Source organism: Pseudochaenichthys georgianus, chromosome 13 (genome assembly GCF_902827115.2).
Source record: "Pseudochaenichthys georgianus chromosome 13, fPseGeo1.2, whole genome shotgun sequence".
In the NCBI taxonomy this organism is placed as follows: Eukaryota; Metazoa; Chordata; class Actinopteri; order Perciformes; family Channichthyidae; genus Pseudochaenichthys; species Pseudochaenichthys georgianus.
This window is the reverse complement of record NC_047515.1, coordinates 24,627,401-24,641,277: the sequence shown is the minus strand read 5'-3', so window position 1 is coordinate 24,641,277 and position 13,877 is coordinate 24,627,401. Positions and strand designations below refer to the sequence as shown.

Below are 13,877 nucleotides of genomic sequence, written 5' to 3'. Positions count from 1 at the left end.
CGCATCATCTCTGGTTACCTGCGATTCGGTTCTGCCCGGACATGATGAGAAATGATAAACACACATTCACTCTTTCATCAACGGACTTTAGAGGTTGTTAGAAGACATCCTCACACATCCTTTTGTTCTACTCACAGACTTTTGGGACCAGTTTCCACTGCAATGATTTTCACAGCAGAGCAGGTTGCATGCATGTGTGAGGTCCTCCTGCAGAGCGGTTGCATGGATCGTCTTGCTGGCTTTCTTCATACTCTTCCTCCTCCTTCCCTCTCCTCCTCATTCTCCTCCTTCTGCCCTGGGGAGCTGGAGAGTGTGCTGAAGGCTAAAGCTGCAGTGGCGTTTCACCAGGGCCGCTTCACGGACCTCTACACCCTGCTGGAGGACTTCCCCTTTCCCCCACGCAGCCACGCGCTCCTGCAGCAGCTCTGGCTCAGAGCCCACTACGTGGAGGCCGAGAGGCAGAGGGGCCGACCCCTGGGGGCAGTGGGGAAGTATCGCGTCAGGAGGAAGTTCCCTCTACCACACACCATCTGGCACGGAGAGGAGACCAGCTACTGTTTTAAGGTATTCTTCATGTGTGCCCCAACTTTTAATGTAGCTTTCTACTGGTGCTACATTGTAAGACATTAATGAGTTCTGACTAGCTGTGAAATTAGCAATCTAACAACAGTTTGGATAGGTAATGTATTTACTGTGCCTACTGTCAGCACAGTTTTGCAGTACTTATACCTAAAGTATGCTCCATATATCATCCAACTAACTTGAAGTGCTGATATAAGTACCTTATACAAATAATATTGTTTATAGACGGAGACATTTTGTTAATTACAATATATTTTAGTGGTGATACTTCACTTCTACAGGACTTAAACTGTAATGTGTTTTCATACTTTAGTGGAGCTATTTTACCTTTATCTGAGCACCAATCTGACTAACTCTTCCAAAACTTTAGAAGTTACTACAATGGTTAAAATGTCCAACGTGAAACATTTTTAACTGGCTACCATTCAACTTCACTAAACAACACATTTTCATGAACAAGTGTTGAATGGAAAACTTAGAAAGTCATGTCATTTAAAAAGGTTTTCTGTAGTGTCTAAGTGATAGGCTACATTTGCTAACATCTAAACTTCAGATGTAGCCTACCTAGCTGGGCTGATCTCTGGTTTTAAAAGAGCCATCTTGTTTGTATGTCTTTGTGTTTGAAATGTGTTATTGTTTTATTATTATTAAACATGTTCAGGCTTCACTTTATTTGTTTAACATACTTACAGGAGAAATCACGGGGTATACTCCGTCAGTGGTACCACTATAAACCCTATCCCTCTACCTGGGAGAAGCGGCAGCTGGCAGCGGCCACCGGCCTGACCACCACCCAGGTCAGCAACTGGTTCAAGAACCACAGGCAGAGGGACCGGGCCCCGGACCTGCAGGGGTCAGTGACGGAGCAGCAGTTGTCTATAGTTTGAATATTTAAAGGTCTTGCGTACAGAAGCCCATATCTGCCATTGTAGTCCTGCAAACTATTTCAAATAATGTATCTCAAAAAAAGTAAATTAGTGGCCTGGTAAACCTAAATCAGCACTTAGATCTGATTTGACCTGCAGTGCTTTTTATTAGATTGCTGTGAGTTGCAGATTGTTTAAGATATTGACCTTGGAGATGTCTAACTTCTCTCAATTATAATTAAGCAATTGGCTTTTGGTGCTCCAAATGCATCTAATGAGTAATGTCTCTTTCAAGAAATTATGACACTGTTACTCTTACACTTGTTTTTAGCAGTTTTTGATCTGAGGTATTTTAACACTCTAACTTAACACCTTAATAATCTAGATTGAAAACATGTGGTTAAATGTCAATTTTAAACAATCTGAGATAATGTAAAAACTGAGCAATCTGTAACTTTCTGTAGAAAACATTGAGTATCTTTTTACAAAGAACAACAGTGTCCCCTTGTGGTTCAATTAAGACATGATGCATCATCAACATGTGATCTGGTTTAGATTCTCCTCATCTCTTCCCTCAGTTTTCAAATATCTTGCTCTGGAGGGACCTCAGGAGAAGGGGACCCTTCCTCTGACAACGACTGTTCACCTCCAGGGAGCCCACTACCCCTACACCATCGCCCTGCTCCTCCCCTCTCTCACCCACCACCTCCTCTACGTCACATATATGGAGGCCTCCACTGAGTCTGCCATTCAAGTGTTTCATTTTCATTTTTTTATAACTTAACAGTTTGCTTCGACTGAAATGTAAATTCTATGTTCTGGTGTCCATAAAACAAATACTTAGCAAGTAAAGTTTGTTACCAAAACATGACTTAGCAGACGTTCTTCTTTAACATCATAAAGGAAAGCTAAGAAGGGATGCTACTGGAAAAATGTCCCCATGTACTACTTACACAAACAGCATTTTCCCATGTTCTTTTCAATTCATATAATCGCATCAAGGTCGAAGACAATTCTTCTAAATCATTAGAGCTTTATTCGCAGACCACGCCTTGTACATGGTGTAAGTACATATTTTCTGGATCTTGAACAGTTCACTGTAATAACACCTTCACACATTCGCTGTATAGCCATATAATATAGCATTTAATAACAGCAGGTCGTAAGGCGAAGAGGATCCTCAGGTAAGTGGAGGTAAATAATTATTCACAGACATGAACCAGTGTATTCATCTCAATCGCATTAACAGGGCAATTATTTGTAAAGGTATACTATGCAGGAATTGTTGTTTGCTGTTTCTAAACACATCTTTCAAAGCCGGTGCCTCCTCCCCAACTCAACAAAAGAGAGAGTAAGCGATGTTTGCAGGAAGCAAGGTATCTGAGGAAGAATTGGTCACTTCTGTTTTTTTTTGCAGATTTAGGGTACAAATAAACATAACAACCTAGATTGCTGAATTGTTTGTGAATGCAGTCAAAAAGCACCTTATATTGGGCTGCTGTGGCCTTTCTGCTCTGCATCCATGACACATAGCAGAGGAGAGAGACGGAAAGACACAATGCTATCGAGTCATAAGTGATGATTGCAACAGATTATTTAGTGAGGGTATATTCACATTTGTTAAAATAAAAATCCTGCATAGTATAACTTTAAAAAGGCATAATCTATTTTTTCACAGGAATGAAGAATAATTAAGATTCACAGATTAACTTTCCCAACTGTTCCTCCGGTACCATGATCTAACCACCTTTCAACAAGTAGAATAAAGACTGTCTATACACATCACATCCCAGACATCTGGACAGGAGTCGGTCTAGCCGGGCCAAGTCTTTGGTCAAGTTTTAGCTGGTATCCTGGTACACTGATAACACAACAGTTCAGTTCATTTCACCAGGTTCAGCTCTTGTGCATTTGGATCCATTTCATGCTGGTTATTTAGTAATTATTTGTCATCAGCGTGACAAACCGCACCAGTACTCCAGTGCGGCTATTGGTCAGGGTTTTGTGTTCAGAAGCCCAGATATTCTGCCAGAAACACAGCCATGATCTTGGTCAGGTTCACCACAGTGGGGCGGTGCATGTTCTCCTCGGTGTCGTCCAGTGTGTGCCAGAACCGAGGGAAGGGAGTGGCGATGACGTGTAGCACAGGGACGCCTGTTTTTTGTGTGTGGAGAGGGAGAAAAGAGAGGGCTGATCAAAAAAAGGTTGTCTAGTCCTACTTTCTTGAAAAAAGAACTAACTCCAGAATTAAAACTAATGTTCTTACACTGACCAGAAAAAATGAATTCAAGCATTTATTTTGTCTCGGCTTGACTACTTTTACTCCTTTCTTGCATTAACCAAAAGTCACTCTCTGGCCTCCAACTAGAGATGAAACAGTTACCGGTTTCACAATAATATTTCCAATAGTTAGTGTTTCTGTTTCAAACTTCCACGTGAGTTTGTGTGAATGCTGTGACAGCGCTTCAGAGAATGTTCTGCCTTTGAAAAGGACAAAGTCTGAAGTGTGATCAAATGTAGCCTTTGTAAAAAGAAAAACCCCTAGATTTGCTTTTATATGATGTTGGATTTCCTAAGTTGTATTATTCTAATATATAATCCTGTTTATTTACAATGTTTTATCATTATATTAATTTGTCTAGTCACTGCTATCTTTTGTGTTTTGATGTTTGAATGATTTCCCTTAGTTTGTTTAGCTTTTGTTCAGCTTTTTTGATTCATGTTTTTATATCGCATATGGTTATTCTACTACTTACTTACTTATTCTGTTATAAACATATAGTTATTATTAATATAATGATCACTGACAGCATGTTATGAACATGTGTTATCACTGACCTTTGTGTAGGAAGGGGATGTGGTCGTCCTGCACAGGGCCGAGGTAAACATCCTTTCTGAAATACGTCTGCTCTGAGGGGTGAGAGGTCAAGAGACCCTGGCGATGGAGTCTCTTCTCTGAGAGCACAGGGGGTGAAGACAGAGTTAGGTCCTCCAACAGACTAGATTTGAAATATTCATAAGAATAATTACAGCCGATGCTTACCTGCAGCGATCAGACGGTCGAACCAGCGAGCGGTGTTATCAAAGTGATTCACTATCAGAGGATCAGAACCACCGAGCAGGTCGAGAAGCACAAAGAGGTCCTAGAGAGGAAAATGCAAGTTAAAACAACTACTGAATCTTTAGTTCATTTACTTTTAAATCATTGTTCAGGAAATGTTGATGAACACATAAAATGCATACCCCGCCAATCGGTAAAGTTACAGTTTACATCCATTTATTTCTAAAAGAACATAATCATTTTATCCACAATTAGACATTTGGGTAAAATTATCATAATCCTCATAATAATTCTTGAAGAAAAGTGTTTTGAGAGGTCGCAACGACATTGACCTTTGACCTCCAGAATCGAATCAGTTCATCGTTGGGGCTAAGTGGTCGTCTCTGACAAATGTGAGGAAAATTCCTTTAGACATTCCTGAGATACCAAGTTCACAAAAAAGGGGGAAAAAGGGAAAAAAGGGGGAAAAGGAATGCAAGTCTGAATGATCCTTGTAATTTAGTTTTAGTCAGTGGTTGCATACAGACACTGCTGCTATTGTTAAGTTTAAAATGGGCTCTGTTTAGGCAGTCTGCTAAATCCAGCCTGCTCATACATAATTGAGAGTGTGTCCCTGAAGGACGAGAGTGTCTGTTTCTCACCACAGCCTGGAGCATGGTGGTGTGTGTGGACCCTGCAGGGTGAGGCGTGTTGGCCATGCGCTCGGCCAGGTGACGGGACCCGTACAGCGAGTCTGTGGGCGTCCACTCTTCAAACGACTCCTCCCCATCGAAAAACACCAGCTGAAGGGACACTGGAAGTTTCTTGGAGAAAGAGGGAAGAAATACATTTAAATTGACTTTACAAATAGCAGCAACTGAAGCCAGTTTCTCTTCCTGCTGAGATGTCGCAGTGTGTATTCCTTTAGTAACTACATCAATCACAGCCTCTGGAGGCAGACTGCTATTTACAGATGACTGCTGCAAAGAAAACAAGCAGCTGGAGTCAGCATTTTCTTATCCTGTACTGCAGGCACAGAGGCAGAGGGATACAATTAGAGTATAAAAGAAAAAGGGAAAATACAAGTCATTATTATCACCATCTAATTTTCTCTGTGTCAAATAATTTTTACTGTAAAATAGGAAAGCTAATTTGTCAACATCTGCTCCAGCCTGTATCTATATCATTAGTGTAAACCATGGTGTAAACACTGCACATTGCAGTGGTTGAGTGTAACCACGTAGATTAACTCATGTCATGTACTAAAATACAAAATCAAGATTACTTTTGAGATTACATTTTGTATCCTGTCCAGTGAAACCATGTATTTCCAGGTGTGTCAATTTTAACGTTTGTGATAAACTGAAGGATGGTTTGTTCCTTAATGAGTTAAAAAAAAGATCATACTTCAGTATAAACTATTTAAAAAACCCTCTTTGATTAGCTGGCACATGTATTGTCACAAAGCTGAAATGATTCAATGTTTTTCCAGAGATACGTTGCACTCACAGGACAGAAATAGTAACATAATATGATGATCTTGTGGAATATGATGCATTGTATCAGATTAAACTACCGTAACCGTTACCTCACATTATTGTTGTTGCTGAAAAGTAAATGTTAATCACCAACAGAGGTCAAATGCAACTTACACATTCATGCAGCAGTAATATCCAGACACATCATAAATAATATCAAACACTGACAGGGAACATTTAATTGCAAAATCATTACTTTTAAAATGTCACATTTTGCTGATAAAACCTACATACGTTTACTTTATTGAGGTTTTGAAAGCAGTATCTTTACTTGCAGTGGAGTATTTTCACTGTGTGGTATTAGTATTTTTACAAAATAGCAAATATACTGGACATCAAAAACACATGTAGCAAGACACAACTCTGCACACACCTGCTGTTTGAACAATGAAAGCTGGGCATCCAGAGAGGTGACGAGCTCCAGCATCATAGCACAGGGCACGGCCGAGTCACTGGCCCCCAGAAACACCTTCTCTGGGGCCCGGGGGTCTGGAGGCAGGACCTTGGAGTCGTAGTGGCAGGCCAGGAGCAGCCTGCGAGGGGCCGAAGGATCCAGAGTGGCAACGATGTTGGTGAAGGGGACCTGGCCCCGGGGGGTCACGGACTGGAAGGAGTCCAAGTCTACGGCCCAGCCGGCAGACAGCGAGGACAGAGTGGAGGTGATGTGCTGAGCAGAGAGGGCGGGTTAGAGGCGAGTGAGGAAAATATGTAAAGAGTAGGAAACTATAAATATGTACACACCTGCTGCACAGCCAGGCTGCCCTGAGTCCCTGGGAGCCTCTCGATTAGGATGGGCCTCAGGTGGGTCTCCCACAGGCGGGTCCCATCCACCTGAGAGGCCAGGCGGCGGATTTGAGCCGGAGAGCACTTGCTGGCTTTGTGGGACAACTGGATGGAAGGGAAATAATTAATTGAAAATAAATCAAGAAAAACAATGTAATCAAAAGGTAAGGCAGCAAAGTGTGATAGCAACACAGAGAATTAATAGAGTATGTCTTCTTTACGGCTTGTTGTGGTGAAGAGGAGGGGTTGTGCTCCAAATCTGACAAGAGCTTGGCAGCAACTTAAACATTTAAATGATAATTTCCTTCCACTATTTTCTTTACATTTGGCATCTCTGCACATCCGTACATCCTGAAAGAGGGATCTTTCCTCAGTTCCTCAGTATTGTCCTGATAAATATTGTTTATTTGTGCTGCATTTTCTACAATTTTGGAATTATGTAATTAGAAATTCTAATTATATAGTCCCAAATGTTCCTCAAAGGGCTTCAGTTAAACTAAGTCAATTCTAAATTAGAATTGACTTAGCTTGGATGAAAAGTAGATAACATCCCATTTGAATGCAGCCAACAATCACTTACATTGTGAATTAAACTGCAGAATTGTTCGTGTTGAATTGTTTTGCACATAACATGATAGTGATAAGTATGCATAACATGTCCCTAATGTTCAAGATGATGGTATTGGACTTGCTTTTTGTCTGAGTTTGACATTTAAAGACTGTTTTCAAACAATTGGACTTTTCATTGAAGAGGGGGCCACCTTGTATCCAGCAGCAGATTTTTTTTAATGAAAAACATGTCTGGAGGATTAGGACCAAAGTTTCTTATCACATGACTCAGCTAGAATCTGAGAATATTTCTAAGTTTTGTAAAAAATAAAATAAAAAATAGTTAGAAGGTTATTAATGTATTATCTTTCTGTCCATCAAGTAATAGTGGATACATTGATTGACAAATAGTTTCAGCACTAGGCATATGATCATCTACAAGTTTTTGTTTATTATTAGGTGTCACTAATTTGGCCCTTTAATGTATCCAATATTTAGTCCCCACTAACACATCACATATCTGATTACAAGATGTTATAACACCAACATTCAGACAATGCAACCCAATCTGGTAGTGGCTATTATATTTCAGAGACAGTGAACACTGAGGTCCCACAAGCCACAACAGACAGGTAAAGTTGAACAGTCTGTGTTATAGATCTGTCATAATGTCTCTCACCCTGTCTTTGGTCAGATCTGCAGCTGCTGGCATGCGGTTCCCAGGTCCATCGCTGGTGTCGTTGGACAGGTAAACCCCCAGCACCACCGCCAGCACCAGGACCCCGAGCAAGCAGAGCAGCAGGACCCGGGCCCGGGGCATCCGCAGCCGGTCACAGCCGGGCAGGGAGCCGCTACTCGGCTGCAGAGGCTTGTACTTCCGACTAGACCTGGACATGACGGGAGAGGAGGCTTCGAGACGGGAGTCCTTCAACAGCGACGTGTCCAAACAGACTTGTGGAGCAAGTAGGAGGGATATCCACACAGGAAGTGGAGCTGCAGCACGCTGTCTGTCAGCCCGGTGCTTCAGATGCAGCAGTCTGCAGTGCTACTCCATCATACAAATCCATGCTTTACATTACATAGCAGCCCCGGTCTTTGAAGGCTGCTTTACTGCAAATTCATCCTGGATATTTGTATAATCGACACAGAAATTGGTATCTGTTTGGTTGTGTAGCAAGCAGAAACAATTTTCTGCTGTGTTAAACCTATTTGTATCCACTAACAGCTATAAGGATAAATAACTGAAAAACAGAGATAATATAATACACTTGTGATAACTTTCCTGGTGCAGTAGTCCATTCAAAAACGTACAAAGTATGTTAATGGCGGAACCTCTGTGTTCCTGTGTTCTCTTGTCAAAGGAGGACTTCTTTAAGGTTTTTAATTATGGTTGGCAAACTGCATTTTGGCGAGCTACCGCCACCTACTGACCTGTAGAAGGAACTAGTCAATTGTATTCATTCAAGATATAGTTAAATACAAAATTAAAATGAAAGCACATAAGTGACATTTTGTATTTACACAAGTACTGCACCTAAGAACACATTTGTGCTTTATTTAAAGAATGGTTTTATGTTAGGTAACTACTAAGAAATAGGGTGCACAAATGTTCCCTCTGAGATGTAGTGAAGTTTAACTTTAATGAAGTAGAATAAAAATGGAGATTATAAAGTAAAGTACAATTTCATGAACAAGTGTATTTAGGTACAATACTTGAGTAAATGTTCTTAGTTATTTTTCTAATATTCATAGATTCAATACATTCTTGTGTATTGAGTAAATGATAACTAGAGGTCTTGGTTCATGTCACAACAGAACAAAACAAAACAAAACCTGTTGGTTATATGACCTACTTCTCTATCCCGCCACAATGTAATCCGGGAAAATTAACGGAAAAGGAAGCTGATATTCTAACCTGTTGCTATTGGTTCTCAGACAGGAAGTCTCACAATATCTCCATGCTGATTGGTCAGAATGCCTGTTCATCTACTCCCTCAGCGGCGACGCCTTCCGTACAAATACACCGTTAGCGGGATATTTCACGAGTTAGTCGCGCGTTCTCCTCTGAGTGTGGACATAGAATTAGTGTCCCTCCGCACATTTTGACACAAAAGGAGAAGATCAAGTTGCTGGAGAGAGCTGCTGTTTTCTCGGGGACGAGTTACTTCACACGTTGCCAGAATGCATGTGCTTAAGCGAGGTGAGCAGTTTTGTGTTGTTATGGATCAGGCCTCAGTTAGCTACAGTGCTCGGTCAATAATAATGTGGATTTACCAGTCTTAATGCAATGTTATGCTTCCTCTCTCTGACTCTTTTATATAACATACTATCTAAACTCAAACGACATGCTGGAGTCAGTGAAGCACTGTTAAGCGGTTAGGCTAAAGTTAATTTACTAAGTCATGCTTTCTAGTTAACCAGTGTCACTAACAGGCTACAGACAGGATTTATTGTTCTGACTAACTCATCTGCCAAGTTAACAAGCACGTCCTTTTAAACATTCACATTGATAACCAGTTGGCCGTGTACACGAGCATTGCCTAATTAAATGTGAAATGTTAGCCTTTCTGCGTGTTATTGCTATGAGCCTTTGTCATAGTTCGCGCCAAAATATATAATTGAACAGGCCTTTCTGCATGTCACTGTGTCCCAGTGAGGCTCTGGTCGAGACATTGTAGTCTGAAGACCAGGAAGTTATATTTGACAAACACTCACTTTAAAAACGTGCAGCAGTAGCTTTTTGTCAACTAGTTGATGTTAAACTGCACAGATAATGTAAAAATCAAACTAATTTGCTTCATGACTTTATACAGAGCCAGTTTTAATTAAAGGAACAAGTACAATTATATATTGTATTATTTAACAACAAGGCAAGGATACACACAAAGATTACCCTAGATAATTCATTTCTGGCAAATTATTTTTGGACTTGTGGAATGGTTGTGAAAACTTTACAGTTTCAATTAGACCATGGGCGTGTTCATATTTGATAAATAATTAACATTTCCTTAATTATATAATTAAATGTATACCTCCCTTTTTTAATTGAGGTTATTTGCTTTCCTTATTGCAAAATAAATTTTCCACTGGGTGGCTTGTAATGCAGAAAAGGAAAGTGTTAAAAGGAAGTAAATGCAAGAAGATATTTTAGACAAATATGTTGAAATGAGAAAAGGTTTAAAAAAAGATGAAGACATCTAAAAATATAACAATAAAATGAAATGCATCAACTCTAATTGTATTGTTAAAAGAAAGTAAACTGATGTAACAACCTTACTGGCTTCATTATGATTTCTTATTAAGGCAGTTTACTGTTAAATCTCTACTCTTTTATTGTATAATTTTGATAACTGTCTGTACACAGTGAGGATTGTGTTAACTGAAGTGTTTATTTGTCTCGTTTTTCAGATGGACGCCAGGAGCGCGTCATGTTCGATAAAATCACCTCCCGAATCCAGAAGCTGTGCTACGGGCTGAACTCTGACTTTGTGGATGCGACCCAGATTACGATGAAGGTGATTCAGGGTTTGTACAGCGGCGTCACCACCGTGGAGCTCGACACGCTGGCCGCTGAGATCACCGCCACCCTCACAACCAAACACCCCGACTACGCCATCCTCGCCGCACGTATCGCAGTCTCTAACCTGCACAAAGAGACGAAGAAGGTGTTTAGTGAGGTGATGGAGGACCTGTACAACTACGTCAACCCATTAAATAGACGCCACTCTCCCATGATCTCCAAGGTGACGCTTGACCTCGTCCTCGCGAACAAAGACCGCCTCAACTCGGCCATCATCTTCGACAGAGATTTCTCCTACAACTTCTTCGGTTTCAAGACTCTGGAGCGATCCTACCTGTTGAAGATCAACGGCAAAGTGGCGGAGCGTCCGCAGCACATGCTCATGAGAGTGTCTGTGGGGATCCACGGGACGGACATCGATGCTGCCATCGAGACCTACAACCTGCTGTCGGAGAAGTGGTTCACCCACGCATCCCCGACGCTCTTCAACGCAGGCACCAACAGGCCTCAGCTGTCCAGCTGCTTCCTGCTCGCCATGAAGGATGACAGTATCGAAGGCATTTACGACACGCTGAAGCAATGCGCCCTCATCTCCAAATCAGCGGGAGGGATCGGAGTGGCCGTGAGCAACATCAGATCAACGGGGAGCTACATCGCCGGCACCAACGGCAACTCCAACGGACTTGTCCCCATGCTGAGGGTTTACAACAACACAGCGCGTTATGTCGACCAGGGCGGCAACAAGAGACCTGGAGCCTTCGCCATGTACCTGGAGCCCTGGCACTTTGACGTGTTTGACTTCCTGGAGCTGAAGAAAAACACGGGAACGGAAGAGCAGAGAGCCAGAGACCTTTTCTACGGCCTGTGGATCCCAGACCTGTTCATGAAGAGGGTGGAGAGCAACCAGGACTGGTCCCTGATGTGTCCCAGCGAGTGCCCCGGGCTGGATGAGTGCTGGGGGGAGGAGTTTGAGAAGCTCTACACCTCATTTGAGAAGGAGGGTCGGGTGAAGCGTGTGGTGAAGGCTCAGCAGGTGTGGCACGCTATTATCGAGTCCCAGACAGAAACGGGTACGCCGTACATGCTGTACAAAGACGCCTGCAACAGGAAGACCAACCACCAGAACCTGGGCACCATCAAGTCCAGCAACCTGTGCACAGAAATCATCGAATACACCAGCCACGACGAGGTGGCCGTCTGCAATCTGGCATCCATCGCTCTCAACATGTACGTCACCCCTGAGAAGACATTTGACTTTAAAAAACTAGAACAAGTCACCAAAGTGATCGTGAAGAACTTGAACAAGATCATCGAAATTAACTTCTATCCCGTGCCTGAGGCGGAGAAATCCAACAAGCGCCACCGGCCGATTGGAATTGGCGTACAGGGTCTCGCCGACGCCTTCATCCTCATGCGTTTCCCGTTTGAAAGCCCCGAGGCTCAGTTGCTCAACATCCAGATCTTTGAGACCATTTACTACGCCGCCCTGGAGGCGAGCTGCGACGCGGCCGCTGAGCACGGCCCCTACGAGACGTACGAGGGCTGCCCCGTCAGCAAAGGCATCCTGCAGTACGACATGTGGGACAAGACCCCCACCGACCTGCTGGACTGGAAGCTGCTGAAGGAGAAGATCGCCAAGCACGGCATTCGGAACAGCCTGCTGCTAGCCCCCATGCCCACCGCCTCCACCGCTCAGATCCTGGGCAACAATGAGTCCATCGAGCCCTACACCAGCAACATCTACACCCGCAGGGTGCTCTCCGGAGAGTTCCAGATCGTTAATCCCCACCTGCTCAAAGACCTGACGGAGAAGGGGCTGTGGAGCGAGGAGATGAAGAACCAGCTGATCGGGCACAACGGCTCCATTCAGGTACTCATCCACATCATGGGAAATGCGTTGTTTTGTCAAGATATTGATTTCATTACTTTGTTTGAGTGGTATGATCACTCTGCTGCTTTTTCTTTTTGGTAAAGCTTTGAATTTTTTTTTACTTTAGTCAAAAATGTTGAATGTCATTTGATCAATAAAGCTGCTGCTGTCAATCTGTTTCCGCTCTGTTAATTTGTTCTGACGATTGTTTTTTTTCTCCCAACAGAACATTGATGGGATTCCAGATGACATCAAGCAGCTGTACAAAACCGTTTGGGAAATCTCGCAGAAGACCATACTCAAGATGGCTGCCGACCGCGGCGCCTTCATCGACCAGAGCCAGTCCCTGAACATCCACATCGCTGAGCCGAACTATGGCAAGCTGACCAGCATGCACTTCTACGGCTGGAAACAAGTAAGAGAGCTGAAAGTAGAAGATAAGCTATTACTATGAATGCAACAAAATGTGTTAAACCCTCCTCTTCCTCTCTCAGGGTCTGAAGACAGGGATGTACTACCTGAGGACGAAGCCGGCTGCCAACCCCATCCAGTTCACGCTGAACAAGGAGCAGCTGAAGGAGTCCCAGAAGGACTCGGAGGAGGTGAAGGAGCTTAACCTCGCTGCCATGGTGTGCTCTCTGGAGAACAGAGACGACTGCCTGATGTGTGGGTCCTGAACGCCTCACAGTCCTGATGTTATACACCTGTAACTACTCCAGAAACTTGAGCAATTATCTCTGAACACTGTCAGAATGTATAGAAATGATTTTATTGAATAAGTGTTCCGTCGACTCGCTTTATGTCCAATATTAACCACAATATGTTTTCTTTTATGTTGGAACTCGAAATGAATTTGTAATAAAAATGTTTTACATGCAAGTTGTTTCATCCTGTTCCTGTGAGATAACTAAAAACATTTAAGCTAAAACACATAACTATAGCATAAAGAAAGGTAGGACATGTGGGTCGAAAACATGTTACCATGAGGAGGAGCAAATATTGAGCCTTTACTTCTAATGGCCAAAGATCCATTGTGAATGAGCTAGAAAATACTTGTCAACTCAATTGCATGTTTGGACTTCAATTAAACCCTTTTATTTTTCATATTATAGAATGAACTCAGTGCGTT

The 13,877-nt window shown here is 42.5% G+C and overlaps 3 protein-coding genes across 3 annotated transcripts; 2 read left to right on the top strand and 1 right to left on the bottom strand.

Annotated features, from left to right (window-relative positions):
* Nucleotides 1–162: 162 nt before the first annotated feature.
* Nucleotides 163–2,189, top strand: six9 (SIX homeobox 9). Its single transcript, XM_034096890.1, has 3 exons — nt 163–564; nt 1,275–1,435; nt 2,027–2,189. Exons 1-3 carry the CDS (start codon nt 163–165, stop codon nt 2,187–2,189), a joined length of 726 nt encoding a protein of 241 aa, XP_033952781.1.
* Nucleotides 2,190–2,461: 272 nt separating this feature from the next.
* On the bottom strand, nt 2,462–8,734 carry qpctla (glutaminyl-peptide cyclotransferase-like a). Its single transcript, XM_034097002.2, has 7 exons — nt 8,038–8,734; nt 6,768–6,914; nt 6,400–6,693; nt 5,151–5,312; nt 4,492–4,591; nt 4,287–4,403; nt 2,462–3,602 (listed from the first exon to the last, which is right to left on the bottom strand). The coding sequence occupies exons 1-7, from the start codon at nt 8,251–8,253 to the stop codon at nt 3,457–3,459; spliced, it is 1,182 nt and encodes a 393-aa protein (XP_033952893.1). The 5' UTR covers nt 8,254–8,734; the 3' UTR covers nt 2,462–3,456.
* A 631-nt stretch (nt 8,735–9,365) lies between these two features.
* LOC117457121 (ribonucleoside-diphosphate reductase large subunit) lies at nt 9,366–13,627 on the top strand. The gene is made up of 4 exons (XM_034097001.2): nt 9,366–9,558; nt 10,767–12,748; nt 12,975–13,163; nt 13,243–13,627. Exons 1-4 carry the CDS (start codon nt 9,540–9,542, stop codon nt 13,423–13,425), a joined length of 2,373 nt encoding a protein of 790 aa, XP_033952892.1. The 5' UTR covers nt 9,366–9,539; the 3' UTR covers nt 13,426–13,627.
* The last annotated feature ends 250 nt before the right edge of the window (nt 13,628–13,877 follow it).

What these genes read in the sequence shown, in the direction of transcription:
- qpctla (XM_034097002.2), bottom strand. Translation starts at nt 8,253, where the DNA reads ATGTCCAGGTCTAGTCGGAAGTACAAGCCTCTGCAGCCGAGTAGCGGC. An exon ending in GCAGCCTGGCTGTGCAGCAG is followed by an intron (nt 6,694 to 6,767) that starts GTGTGTACATAT and finishes CTCTCTGCTCAG; the next exon opens with CACATCACCTCCACTCTGTC. An exon ending in TTTCATTGTTCAAACAGCAG is followed by an intron (nt 5,313 to 6,399) that starts GTGTGTGCAGAG and finishes TCTTTCTCCAAG; the next exon opens with AAACTTCCAGTGTCCCTTCA.
- six9 (XM_034096890.1), top strand. Translation starts at nt 163, where the DNA reads ATGATTTTCACAGCAGAGCAGGTTGCATGCATGTGTGAGGTCCTCCTG. An exon ending in AGACCAGCTACTGTTTTAAG is followed by an intron (nt 565 to 1,274) that starts GTATTCTTCATG and finishes ACATACTTACAG; the next exon opens with GAGAAATCACGGGGTATACT. An exon ending in CGGGCCCCGGACCTGCAGGG is followed by an intron (nt 1,436 to 2,026) that starts GTCAGTGACGGA and finishes CTCTTCCCTCAG; the next exon opens with TTTTCAAATATCTTGCTCTG.
- LOC117457121 (XM_034097001.2), top strand. An exon ending in GGCACAACGGCTCCATTCAG is followed by an intron (nt 12,749 to 12,974) that starts GTACTCATCCAC and finishes TTCTCCCAACAG; the next exon opens with AACATTGATGGGATTCCAGA. An exon ending in ACTTCTACGGCTGGAAACAA is followed by an intron (nt 13,164 to 13,242) that starts GTAAGAGAGCTG and finishes TTCCTCTCTCAG; the next exon opens with GGTCTGAAGACAGGGATGTA.